The sequence below is a fragment of the Atta colombica genome, unplaced genomic scaffold, assembly GCF_001594045.1.
Source record: "Atta colombica isolate Treedump-2 unplaced genomic scaffold, Acol1.0 scaffold228, whole genome shotgun sequence".
Lineage (NCBI taxonomy): Eukaryota > Metazoa > Arthropoda > Insecta > Hymenoptera > Formicidae > Atta > Atta colombica.
The window spans coordinates 70,708-85,071 of record NW_017259325.1 but is presented as its reverse complement, the minus strand read 5'-3'; the positions used below and the strand labels follow the sequence as shown (position 1 = coordinate 85,071).

Genomic DNA, 14,364 nt, shown 5'->3' with positions numbered 1-14,364 from the left:
TTAATATTAAAATATTCTATATGATTTAATAAATATAAATATATTAAATTATAAATGTATTAATTTTATATAATTTAAAAAATAATTATAAAACTTACATAATATATCACAAGCCATCATCTTATTTAAGTAATATATTACAGACGTTGCCAAAATTGACTTTCACTTTTTCAATTATTGTTTGCAAGTTTGTGCTGTATAGAGCCGATTCTCAGCTACGATCGATTTATTTTTACGCAGCCGATGAAGAGAAATTAACGACAGATCGATAGAGAAACTTTGAATCAGAACGATCAACTCACGGAGGTCAGATCGCTTTCAACATTCGCCACGCTAACCATTGCTTGTCGTGATGGTTCAACCGGTCGCACGAGGAAGAAAACGTAAATAGATGTTGGTCGTTTAAAGCAACCAGAGACAGTCGCGTGCCGTTTCGCGAACCGTATCACAGATAGTCGCTAACACATTAATTAAATGAATAGATTCATCTCAAACTTACTATATTGCGGAATTCATAGAGTTCTCAAATTGTTACTGTTGTGCGAATAAATTACAGAGTTAGAACAAAACAAAAGAAATAAACGCCTATCATATATTGTAGCACTTAACACTTTTGCTATTTTTCGATTAAAACAATTTTGAATCTCGTTGTAACGTAATCTTTTTTGAGCATCTCGTAATCTATTTTGTTGATAGATTTTTTGTTTACTTTTTAAAAAAATTAAAACAGAAATTAAAAAGGAAGAATTTCTAATTTTTTTTATTACGTAAGTAGACATATGTATCTATGAATTTTACGATATATTATCGTATTTGTGGTCGCTGATCAATATTATGACAGCTATGCAAAACGACAGCATCTGAGATGTCCGGTTTTCAGGGGAGAGGAGGAAAGGGAATCAGTAAAGTAGGACAAATTCTCGAGGATGAGATCAGACGATGTCTCCTCGGATGAAACGGGATAAATTATGGAAGAGCGAGAAGTGATCAAACGAATCTTATCTACCTACTTACCTAATTTTATAGTATATGTTATTTTTATTATAACTTGTCATATAATTGAATTCCGAATTCATAATATGTGTATGTGTGTATGCGTGCGTGCGTGCGTGCGTGCGTGCGTGCGTGTGTGCGTGCGTGTGTGCGTGCGTGTGTGTATGTGTGTAATCGAGTTCATTAGAATATTTCGACGATTTATTGTGTAATTGTAGTGGCTCATTAAATTTAAATAAGCAACAATTGATACTTATGAGTGTTTAAAAAGAGGAAAAAACTTTGATATAACTTTGAATTTATTTCGAGTTAAATGGATAAGTTTAAGAATAATTATCATAATCACGATATTCTAAATCGTAGTAATATGACAAAATACATGTACATATATTATATTATAACATTTGCTATACTTATATTATTCAACATATTATAGATATCAGCGGAAATATTTTCATAGATTAGAATGATGTCTCTCTATATGTGTTCATGATTCAGCAACAAAAAATAAACACGTTCTGTGGTAAAATCAAGAAATGAAGAAATATTTTATCGAGTGAACGTAAAACGGAAATTAAAAAATCGCTTTTATATTCAATAAATCAGTTATAACTATTAATAGAAAACGAGCAAAAATGTTTATGTAATGAAAAATGAAAATTTATAGTTATGAATTGTGATCACTTGTATATAAATCATTTGCGATATAATCAATTGTATTTCATTTCAAGAAAATATTGCTTGATAATTATTGTTAGAAAATACATTCTAATGAATAATTGTTGTAAAATATACGGTATATTAATTATTGAAGTGAAAATTGACAAAAATCTTCAATACGAATAAGCAAAGAAGACTAAATTCAATTAAAGCAGATCTTGGTTCCTAATAATATTTTTGTGTCAATTTTCATTTTCATTAATTAGCTATAACATTACAATCACATTACTTTTTCTTATAAAAAAATATATATGTGATGCAAATATTATTATGAAAACTATAAAACCAATATCCGTAATATAATTCTAATCTATATCTTTCAAATATTTTCCAACATTACGTTACAAAACTAGTAACTATATTAGTTAACTATATTAGTTATTTTACTTTTTCTGATATATTCGAGAATTGCAATAATAACTATCTTTTGATCGAATTTGCAAAATTATTATGTAGTCAAATGTTTTATTAAAGTTCTGTTCTATTAAATTAATGATCACTAACATCGCTTAAAAACTAACCGATGAATCCATTGGTAGAAAATAAAAGTAAAGTTATTAAAGTTTTAGTATAAATCTATTGTGTCGCACGTAAATTCTGCGAAACATTTATTTCTTGGTCATCGCTGACATATCGTATTAGTAATAGACATATATTCCATATATTCCATATATTCAAAGTTCCGAAAACATTCTTCGGCAAACAATCCTTTAAAATGTTTAGACAATTATGTAAGGTTATCCTGATTATTGCGTTGGAATCCAGATATGTAAAACTTATTACATTGTTACGGTAAAGAAGCCTCTTTTCTGACACAACAATCCGATCTAAGTAAGTCTGATCGTCAACCGTTGACCTTCGCGTTTGACCAGTAAAATTGTTTTAACGACTCAATGCACCAATCGAAAAGCCAGCCCTGAGATGAGAGATAACCAAGCATGGCCTTGACATTCATACGATAACTCGGGCGATTTATCAGACGTATAAATATATCTATGAGTCTTTATGGAAAGGTGCCGTTTGGCATTTAATTTGAAGCTTAGCGTGTTAAATATTCGTTGATCGATATATGATATCATATAGATGATATTAATAAATAACCTGATAAATACAATCATGATGAAAACAAAAGTGACGTAACGTATCTGCATATGTTATGTAAAGATATAAATGATAAGTATTGCGTATCTCAGTGGCATTGCTAGTTTTCTAGCAACGACTTGACTAAATTAGTTTAATTGAGCTTTATTTCTTTCGTTAAATGTATGTATTAAATGAAAAATATATAATATTTAATTTAAATACATATATTCTCCAACGAAGGAAATAAAGATGAATTAAACTAATTTAGTCAAATTAATGACTTTTTTTCTCAGTGTAATTAAATTCTTTAAAATAGAAATAGATTTTTGTATAGAAACGAATTTGAACTTCGGAAACAAAGTAGCTTCTAATAGTAGTGAAGTAGATTCTTCTTCTTTAATGAACATTTTTGTAAAAAATTTGATACATTGAAACTTTCAGAACTTCAACAGATTAAAATAGAATCACAAGAATTTCAAGATAGAACACAAAGAACTCTGTTACAATTAGAAACTTTTATTATTTAAAATCGAGACTTGTTAATACGATTATATCGCTCTTCATTACGTCCCGGGGCTCTATATTTGCACGCGAAATTGTTTCTTAATTGCTTAACAATTGGTGTTCGTATAAGCGATGAGGTAAGCTCGCATGTTGTAGAACGCGCACGTGGCCTGTCAGGCAAACTATAGAAATCGCAGCATGCGAGAGTACTATGGAACGAACCCGACCGCAGAAGTTCTCGTTTTATTCATTAACGCAACGGACAATCAACCTTTCGCTGCATACACGCGTGAATATTTCGAACACGCGCGTAGGTGTAATACAATATATTCTGTCGCTAGAAGCCTGCTCCTCGAAATTTGGCACATTTGATTAATTCATCATTTGATGGAATGGTGACAACAGAATTTTACCGAAAAAATGACTAACGTGTAAAAACACTTTGAATCGCATTCTCATCTTTAACTGTAATTACTTGATCTTGAGATTCATTTATATCTTTGTATCAGTATATCAAGATATTCGGTTTTATTATAATACATGACATGGTCGCAGAATTTCTCTTTGTATTTCTCATAAAAGAACTCTAGGTGAACAAGAGAATGGATAAAAGATATGGACTGAGATAGAAAAACAGCCTTGAACTGAGGTTCCTATCGTCATCATTCAGTATTATACCGTGTTACGAGCATGAGTTACGTTTTATACGCAGCTTGTCGTTAAAGCATATGAATAGCAAAGTTACGCAATGATCCCATAAATGATTAATCTATTATGGGGATTTTTTAATCCAGACATTTCGACAGATGTAAAAGAGATTATTTCTCTAAACAGTTCCATTTTATTTTCCAGAAAAAGATATCTTTGTTCTACGATGATTTTTGTACCAGCGATACAAAGATTATCATACGATTAAACTTCGATAACTGCATAGCATTTATAAATTAAAAAATTTGTAAGTCCAGACAGTTTAAAAAATGAGTTTGATTCTGCAGATGTTTTAAGAATTGCAAGATTTGCAAAATACACTTTGCAGTTGTCAATTAAAATTAATATATCACAATGCGTGAAATCGCTGATTGAGATTAAATCCATAACGTGCTAAATAATCCTATATCGAGATCTCCTTTCAAATATCGCTAATCATAATTGCAATTATTGAATCTATCAACAACTGTCCGAAGAGTATTCTTTTTATTGTGAATATCAGTACTCGAGTGTACGAGAATTTCCGCTATTTGATGAAAATATTGCAAGCGAGTATGAAACTCGCCAAACAGTATGAACGTAGTCAGAAGTATCGAGGTGATGAGAAAAATAACAAGAGAATCGACAGCAGGCCGAGATATTTATTTTCTGCAGGTCAAGTGACACCTGTACCTTTGATCTCAGCGATGTGTGCGTCATACTCGCTTCTGCTGCGCACGTACTCGATTCTCGCGGCGACATTCTGGAAGCTCTGATTGCGATATTCGGCGTACCACTCCGCGGGCGGCCGTTCATCCGCGCCCAATTGTTGGACTCGAGGACTGCTACTTCTTCTCTGCGATAGGCTCTCTTCTGAGGGGAACCTCGTAAAAGAGGTGACCGAGCTAGACTTGCTGCCGTGACTCTGCACGCCATGACTATGACTTTGATAGGCCGAGTCCTCGAGGATGTGCTCCTCGCTAGGAGTTCTACTTGATTCTGTCAAGACACGCTGCTGAACAACCGCAGTGTTGTCGTTAGTACTACCCGAACTGATCGCACGTACGCTCTTTCTCACGGTGATTTTTTCAAACTTCACGACCTTAGCGCCGTTCAGCTCGCCTTCCTCCACTAATCGCTCGAAGCTTTCCTCGAATGAAGAATCACTTGTTCTAGAAGATGGTCGCTGATGTGTTGGAGACCGGATAGGTCTGCGCGCGTCCGAGTCTTCCAGGAGATCCTCGGTGCTGGGACTACGTCCAGTCGACCAGACCTGTTCGAAAAAACTCACTCGGTCCTTCAGCCGAGTACCACGTGGCGTTCTTGGACTGCCCCTACCATCGGCGCCGCCACTGCCGGGGCTATCTACCCTCGGCGGTGTTGGACTACCTTTGGGTGATGTTGTCCGCGACATATTCGTGTTCTTTTATCTCATTGTTTTTTCTCAAGAATCATCAACCGGCATGTCACGTTCATTGAGTCCGCTAATCAGTCCGGTTCTTCTTTCTTCCCTTCCCTCGCCCTAATTTTATGCGCGAGAACTCTTCAGCACCTGTTCTCCCGGCACCACACCCCTTACACTAGGTTACATATGCCGCATTCACGTCACCTGCTCCGTTTTAATGACTGTCAAGAGCGTACGAGTATTTACAGACGCGTCTAGTCGTCCTATCAATCGAATCGGTAAACTTTAACTCTGCTTACGAGTATATCTCGGGCTGATTTTCTGTCAGCACCCATAACAGCGGAGTGCGCACCTACGTATAGTTTGCGTTGAAGGCGCGCGCATGGAATGTACGAATACGGAATGTATACGGTATGGCCGTGCGCGACGGGCGCCGGTTCGATACTACCGGCCTGTCGAGACCTCCTCCTTTGGTCTCCTCCACCTCATACCGCCGCCATTCCCACTTTCCCGACAATGATGTGACGGGACAACAAGCAATGCCGATACCAAAGACAAACTTGATCGCGGATCCCCTCCGAAGAAAAACTCGCGGTTCCGGGATCCTTTTCGATTAAATCCTTTATCCTGCCTCTTCTTTAACTCTTTTGGCCCACTCAACTATTTACAATGCCAGCCGGCAGGTCGACTAGCTCGTCGACCATCAATGCGGTCGCTTCAGGTGCTGCCTCTCTCACGAGGGGAAACTTCGAACTCGAATTAATCAATGATTATGCAGTTATAAAGCATTATTGTGGTATGTGGATTTGACATAATATAGAGAATAAAGAGCTTTTTGATAATAAATATGTAGAAGTTTTTTTTTTGAAAATATAATATATATATTTTCAAGATTAGCTCTTACAAATTTAAGATTATAGAGAACAAGAAATTGAAAGAATTACTAGAGGAAAGTAACAGAAGTTCATTAAAAGCTTTAGTTTTTCTTATATAGCATCTTATATGTTAAGCCTTACTAAGTTCGAGTTAAAATATAGTGAGATAAATATCAGCATCAGGAGACGAAATTAGAATAGTCTAAGTCCGTTTGACATTGCGGTATAAAAAAGAAGATTAAAGATCTTAAGAGATAAAAATATACTGGAAGTTGCACCAACAATCCATAAATCTCAGGAGGAATTGATTCAAAAATTTAAATCATACAGAAATAGGATGATTTTACAATAAAGTATTTAAAAAATTTAACTAAATACAAATCTGAAAATCATTTGGATCATCAAAATAATTATATAGGACGCTCAAATCGATTAATAGAATGTCAAAAGCTTTCTGCAGCATTGCCCATCATACTTGATATTTCTACGTAAATATTTTGGTCCAATAAAATTACTTTCAGATCTATGTATCTAATTAAATTTTTAAATACTTTAGCACAAGTTTTTTTCCGCGTATAGTAATCCATTGCAAATATACTTCATTAGAATGTATAATGTAAATATGGAAATAATTAAATTACATCACGCACGCAGTTACGTCATATTAAAGCAATTAAGTGCGTATGAGCGATAATTATATGATTGTCTGATTATTTCGCGGATTAAAAGAATTCATCATGTAATTGTCCATAGTCATGCTACATCTAGCAAGCGATCCTTTTTGCTAATAATCGATGTAATAGTAGTACGATTTCCTTAACACGATCATTAATGTCACGAATAACTCATCAACTTCATTCGCAATCATCATTCTGACATGTTGCAATCTTCGGCAAAGCGGTCCCCACAATTACAGAGCATCTTCGGACACGCGATATCCAGCGTGCGATCATCAACTTGTACATCAAATAACCTGGCGCTGAATTTAATTGGCCAGCGAGATGTCAATTTCATACACATTTATCTCCCTGAGTCATGAATTCGTTCACATAAGCCACGAGATTTATTAAGCACGCATGAAGCATGCGCAAGCACGCTACAAATTTTAATGAGCGTGTTACGATCTATTAATACCCAAATTCCAATTGACATCATTTCGTCAAAACATTTTGAAACTTGGTAATAAAGAATTTAAATAGCACTTTAAATATATAAAACATCAATCTTACATGAAGAATAACTAAATTTTTTTTAAATAGAACTTTTTTTATCAAATGTTTTCTAGAAGAAATTTAGTGATATATTTAAACGACCGGCAGGTCGAAGCATTTCTGGGACATTTTGTATGTATGAATCGAGAACTTTGAACATTGTGTTATCAATCTAACGAGGTGATTCGTCCAACCAGGGCCGACAGCGAAGTGTCGCTGACAGGAAAAGCGAACGTAACGATTGCGAATGGCGCGGCAGGTGTTCGTCATGTCTATTTATAACTCGTTCACGTCTTTGCGGATTCTATCCTATTTTCCCGTGCACAGTTTGATTCGAGTATGCGAGACGCACGACGCGATGTCGCGATCCATTGCGCAAGAAGCATAGACGAATTACGATCCTGCAAATGCACATACCACAAGTAATGACGTGTCTTCCTTCTACATTTTTTGCGATCAATTCTACAAACAAGGAAATCTGAGTTCCAGATCTTCTGTACAAGTACATATACAGGGTGTCTCGCAATTATTGACAGCGTTTTTGTGTGGATAGAGCAGATTGAGTCGAAAAGTCATCTACTATTTTGCAAGTTTTGCAATAGTTAATAAGATATTAATTATTAAAAAAAATTGCCGAATATTGATTTTTAATAATTTTTTACTCTATAATACTTTATACTAAACTTTATAAAAAAATAACAAGTCACAAAAATTGTTTATTTTCTTATTGTTTATTTGTTTTCTTCTCACAGAATTCTGAGAATTTTTTCAGAATTTTTTAGTATCGCATTTTCTCATGTTGATTGTCAATATAAGAAAATGCAATATTAAAAAGTTGATAAAAAATTCTAAAAAATTTCTTAAAGCTCTATGAAAAGAAAATAAACAATTTTTAACTTCTCAATATTGTACAATTTTTATTTCCTAGCTATTGTTTTTTCAAGTTGATAGTACTTGAGTAAAAAATTATTTCAGATATTCGGCGATTTTTAGTAATTAATATCTTATTAATTATTACGAAAATTACAAAAAGAGGACTTTTCGATTCATTTTAGTCCGTTTTATCACTTTTATTTACATAAGAACTTTGTCAATAATTGCGGGATACTTTGTAGATATATTTTTGTTTCTAAAAATGACTAATATGACTTATAGTTTCTTAAAGATACAATTTTTATTTTATAAAGAAATATAGAAAATTAAAATAATTTTAATCTTATTTATGTTGAGAAATATTGACTTTATTATTTTCAAATTAAGGAACCACGTATTTCATTCGCGCGATATTCAATATATATTAATTTCCGCAAAATATCAAGATTAGCTTGATTAATAAAATGCAAGAAAATTAGAGAAGAAATAAATTTCTAATGATTTCTCCCTAATAATGGAAATCGACAAGAATTTTACAGTTTTCTTTTAATACGTTCATGGGCACGATACAGAATCTTAACATTTACATCCCCATAATCGAAATTTGAGTCAGCAACATCAATGTTTTGTGATTTGAATCGCGAGTCTATAATTAAGGGTTTTATAGAAGAATGTGAGTAATGATAATCCATTGAGCGTCCTGTAACGTGATCAATACGATTTCATTGCAAAACGAATTGATTTCTTCGGCTTCATAAAACTCACCTTGCAATTGTTGAATGGTAGCTTGGTACTCGGCGAGTTTTTCATCCACGTAATCTTGACTCTGACTAGCGATGATCTCGGCTGTGCTGGGACCGCTACTTTCTTCATCCGTCTGCGTATGGTCTAAGGGTACACCAACATACTCATAATTCCCTGATCTGTAGGGTGCTATGAGATATTCCGGTGGAGCGCATGGTATCGGTGACGCCGAATCGCTTCTGAAAGAAGTGCTCTGCAAGTTGAGAAAAAGTACACATATTTTAACAAGTCTTGCATTACATACTGAGTTTTTGCTGTACATACTGAAATCTTTATTAAAAACTTTGACAGGAACTTCATTATTTTTTTATTAAATTTTACTTTAAATAAAGTTTTATTTTTTTTTTAAAAAAAGGAGAACGAAGAGGAAATTCTTTAAAACTACTTGTGAATATTTTAATTATTAAGAATAACTTTTAAATGTGCATTTTTAATCTATTATATCTGGATGCACCTTTTGCATTAACATGATTATTTGTGTTACAATTTGGATGACACTCGAGTCTAAATAACCTTACGAGTACTGCAACACGCAATGTGAACATACGTCTACGACACATTACTATCGATCTGTCATTCTTCGTGTTACAACAACATATACCTGCGTCGGTATGAATGGCCTTGGCACTTGACTACCCGTAGGAATCGGCGAAGGCCATCGTGGCCTTGGGCACTGGATGTAACCAGAAGTCGGGCAGCCGAAGACGGGTGACATCCCGGGTGAGATTGGCATTCCGATCGGCACCGGACTCATCGGGTGCATCATTATTCCAGGATAAACAAGTGGCGACATAGGATGAGCTGGATGGACTGGAGTCGGAGGCCCGCGTATTCGTCCTTGCGGATATGGCGATGATGAAGGTGTATATGGCGAAGCGGGCCTGAAGGGACTCGGTGCTCTCGGCGCATTAGACCGTCCTGACCAGCTACCCGGAGGCACATGACCTCCTCCGGATGGTCTCGACGGATGTTGTTGCGACATTTTTGATCACTTCAACTGCTCGCCGTATCGCCTCGTTTATAGGCTAGCATCGCTATAAGTAAGATAGTGATTCAATTGGTCTTTAATTATCTGAATCACCAAATAACAATAGAATTGTGCTCTCAGTTCTATATGCAATTCGTATTACGCATTTTTGATTGCAACAATCGCTTATGTATGTTTATTGCTAATTTTGTCTATCGTGGAAAGAACAATTTTGCTAAAGTGTCTAAAAGCTTAGATATAGATCTGAAAATAATTTTATTGGACTATCAAAATAATTACGTTAGAATGTCAAGCATGATGAGCAATGTTGCAAAAGTTTTAACATTCTAGCAATCAGTTTGAGTATTTTACGTAATTATGTTGATAGTCCAATAAATTATTTTCAGATTTGTATGTAGCTAAATTTTTAGCTGTTCCAGCAAAATTGTCCTTTTTATAGACATGACATTTATGTTAAATAAATGATAATATTGTCACGTTTTCTTCATCATTCATGCGCCGATTTTATAAGCGAAGATAATCTTAATATTAATCGATTTGATCAAAAAAATTAGAAATATAGTTAATCATTACTTGACTTATTTTGGATTTATTTTATTTGTCAATAAATTTTCAATCACGTTCTATATTAATAAAGTAGCGGAATATCATTCCATTGAATACAAACATTTAGAATGATTGCATTTTAGAACTAGACACAATCTGACGTTTGATTGACAGTAATCATTTTTAGGAAAACAAAACGTCCACAAATGAACTTTAAGAAACTAAATGGACTTCGGGTCGCATAATAGCGTCGGCTATTCGACATGGCACATGGCCAAAAGTTTCTCGAAATAGGTGAGTACGAATGTACCTATGAACTCTTGCACACTATGCGGAAAGAAAGTATCTACGTATAATTATCAAAATGTCAGACAGAATGTAGGCACGCGAGCAAACGAATAACGAGAGTGATATATAATAAACAGAAGTCGCCAACCAAATAAAATAATCAGATTTATTTCAATCATACGTAATTTATATATAATTAAGTTAATTAATATAATTAATTAAGTTAATATAATTAAGTTAATTTCGAAAATATCTGTCAGTTATAATAATAAGTATATTCTAAGCACTTTATATTTTCGAAAATATATCGAGAAACATTTCGAAAGATTTCGGTCGTAGAGTTCGTTGATACCAAAAATCTTGGCAACTGGAACAGCAGTCTATATCTATTCAATTTCGGTCAGACACATCGAATTCGTCACGCTCTTCTCGGTCATAATTACCGTTCATATTTGAACGTACATATTTTTTTAAAGGAATTTAGAAAAACGGTTCTGTACAGTTATTATTTTATTATTATTGGATCGAATAACAATGTTAAGATTTTCGAATAGTCTTTTTGCATGTATATTTCTAACGACACATGCACTGGCAACAAGAACTATTTCTCACCCTCCTTCCATTGTTTCGCCAAGTTCATTTATGTGCTGTGAAGTCGAAAGAGGAAGTCTGTGTGCTCTTAACGCGTGTAGACGAAAAGTCTTAGGTTTTTAGCTAGATACCGAGTAGGCCGGTTAAATATAACGCTATTTCTATTTTCGATCAGCACCGCGTTCATATACGCGCCCGAGCCGGCAGGTATATTCGCAATGATTACATCGGATATTTCAGAAACTGACACGGATATTAACAGCTGTAATCACTCATCGCGGTCGCGTCAGTTTAACTACACACGTGGAGTACGAACAATCCCTTCATTAATGTAATCCTGAAAATATATCCCGCCGATAATGATCGATCTCGTAAGTAAATCTTGAAAGTTGTCACGACTTTTTCACGATCTGCTGTCGTTCGAGAATGATTTTCAACTGGTTATATTCCAAGAGTGTGTAATTGATGTAAATTAGAATGTAAAATATGACGAACTTGAGACTCCAAAGAAGCATATTTCCATTGTCTAGATCTTGTAACAAAGGCGTAGTGCTAGTTTGTAATTTAACAGTAATTTATACTGCTCTTTGAAAATTTATGAGAATCTGTCGGGACATTCATTCTTTTTTATGACATTCGGTTTGTACCTCATCTATATATGCGCATAACATACATCTTTCTGTCATAATTCTAAGATATGTTATTAGCAATGAAAATATGAAGAACTAACAGAATAATAATAATTGAAGCATTAATTTTAAAGAACATGGTAAAAGGAATATAGCTAAAGTAATTTGTAATCCAAATCTTTCTAATCGATAGAATTATAAACGTCAATGTTAGAATCGTGATAGTAACGTTTTGCTCACTGTTTAAAACAGCGAGATCTTAATCTCGGTCACGCAAGGCAAAACGAAAGCCAGGGAGATCTCAGTCAGATTACTGGAAAATTTAGTGCGAGGACGGATCAACGGGCAGTCGGATATTAGCGACATACTGGATCCTGGACCTTGGATGCTGCGTCCAAAAATAAGATCTCTCTGCTGAATTGATGATCAGAAATAGTTGACGTTCGGAATGGCTGACGGAATTGTCCGATTTGTCAGTCAGTAATTATTATTGGTCCTCACCCTTATCAACCTTGACATCAACGATCATACTATAAATGCTAGATTCTTTATACTAAACAAGCTTTGCAATGACTCAACTTTGATGCGTACCAGGTTTATTCATTGCACTTGTCTTCGAGAGCATCTCAAGTTGATTCGTTAAACTTGACTATGTATGTATAAATCGTTATGGATTATCTGTTTATTAAGTTTTTAGATGAAGCTAATAATCCGAAATTTTTTAAAAGATCGAAAAATGTTCTTGGTCTTGATAAAAAATATATTTAAAAAATCTATTGAAAATTATTCTGGTATATGTGTTAATATATATATATATATATGTAATTTCACTTTCAACTTTGTTTAGCAAATTTTCATTATAATATGTGACAAACATTTTATATCAATTTAATAATGCATATGACGTGAAAATGAATACATTACTTATTTTATTATCATGTCGTCTATCATGATAGAAAATTCTCAATATCGTAAGTAAATTGATGATCAGAAATAGTTGACGTTCGGAATGGCTGACGGAATTGTCCGATTTGTCAGTCAGTAATTATTATTGGTCCTCACCCTTATCAACCTTGACATCAACGATCATACTATAAAAACTAGAATTGAAATTACTACGATTAATAAAATTTATGAATTACGCAACCATATATAAACATCACATGCTCAAGCAAACAACTACCCACGCGAATTGCAAATACAGAACATTCCAAAACTCTTAATCATAATTTTAACAATATAAATTCTTTATTTTACTTGCTTAATTTGTCGAAAATCTTAACTTTAAATTTTGTAATTTCCTACAACTCCAGAAATCGGACTTTCAACATTATAAATAAAGTACTACAAAAATTATGATTGAATATCTTGGATAACACATTACCAGCAAATCCAGGAAATTCTTGATGTGTTTCAACTGATGATTTCAATGACCGATTGATTCTCATCAATTGAAATAAAATTTTACTCTGAAAAACACACTTTGTTGCTCCGCAATTGTTGGGGATTCACTACGAAATTTGTGATCAAGGACTGATCATCGAGCGAGAAATTTGATCGATATCGATTAGATCGAAGTAAAAAGGTGAAAGAAAAGAAAAAAAGAAAGGAAGAGAGGACAATTTCTATACCGGATCTCGCGACGCGAACCACAGAGAGACTGGTCCCGGCGCTGGATCATCGATCCAGGATGGGCGTCGCGACGCGTTCTCTCTCTCTCTCTCTTTCTCTCTCTCTCTCTCTCTCTTTCTCTCTCTCTCGCAGACCGCATTTATATTTAACTTTGGCATCACTCGACATTCGACTTAGCAGCACTGCTCGTCCTTTACTCCTCGCCCTCCAACAACGTTGCCCTCATTCTCACCTCCTGTTCTCTTCTCTTCTTTTGACGGGCTCGCTTTTTTTTATTCGTTCCACCCTGCGTCGTGGACGCGGGTGCGAGGTGCTGGTGCCACGCTATTATCACCGATGAGCCAACGACCATCGCTCATCGATAAATTTGGTTGTTCATTACGAAAATGTGTCCAATGACGCACAACTGAATAACGATCAAACGTACTACTTGCGGAAGTGATTTTGCGGGACGACGACCTGATGCATCTTCCTTCATTAAAGTATAACAGAAATGTGTTAGATTCTAGACATATTTCCATTGACATCAAAAAAG

General features: G+C 34.6%; 2 protein-coding genes across 2 annotated transcripts in view; both read right to left on the bottom strand.

The window, feature by feature from the left end:
* Window positions 1-5,743, bottom strand: part of LOC108688231 (nesprin-1-like) — a 91,642-nt gene extending 85,899 nt beyond the window's left edge. The window contains exon 1 of the mRNA XM_018194396.1: window positions 4,681-5,743. Within this exon, the coding sequence (XP_018049885.1) occupies window positions 4,681-5,401 (721 nt within the window). The 5' untranslated portion in view covers window positions 5,402-5,743. The remainder of the gene's footprint in view (window positions 1-4,680) is intronic.
* A 3,881-nt stretch (window positions 5,744-9,624) lies between these two features.
* Window positions 9,625-13,693, bottom strand: LOC108688230 (vegetative cell wall protein gp1-like). The gene is made up of 2 exons (XM_018194395.1): window positions 13,582-13,693; window positions 9,625-10,189 (listed from the first exon to the last, which is right to left on the bottom strand). The coding sequence occupies exon 2, from the start codon at window positions 10,135-10,137 to the stop codon at window positions 9,718-9,720; it is 420 nt and encodes a 139-aa protein (XP_018049884.1). The 5' UTR covers window positions 10,138-10,189; window positions 13,582-13,693; the 3' UTR covers window positions 9,625-9,717.
* Window positions 13,694-14,364: the final 671 nt, after the last annotated feature.

Coding starts and splice junctions, on each gene's coding strand:
- LOC108688230 (XM_018194395.1), bottom strand. CDS start 10,137: ATGTCGCAACAACATCCGTCGAGACCATCCGGAGGAGGTCATGTGCCT.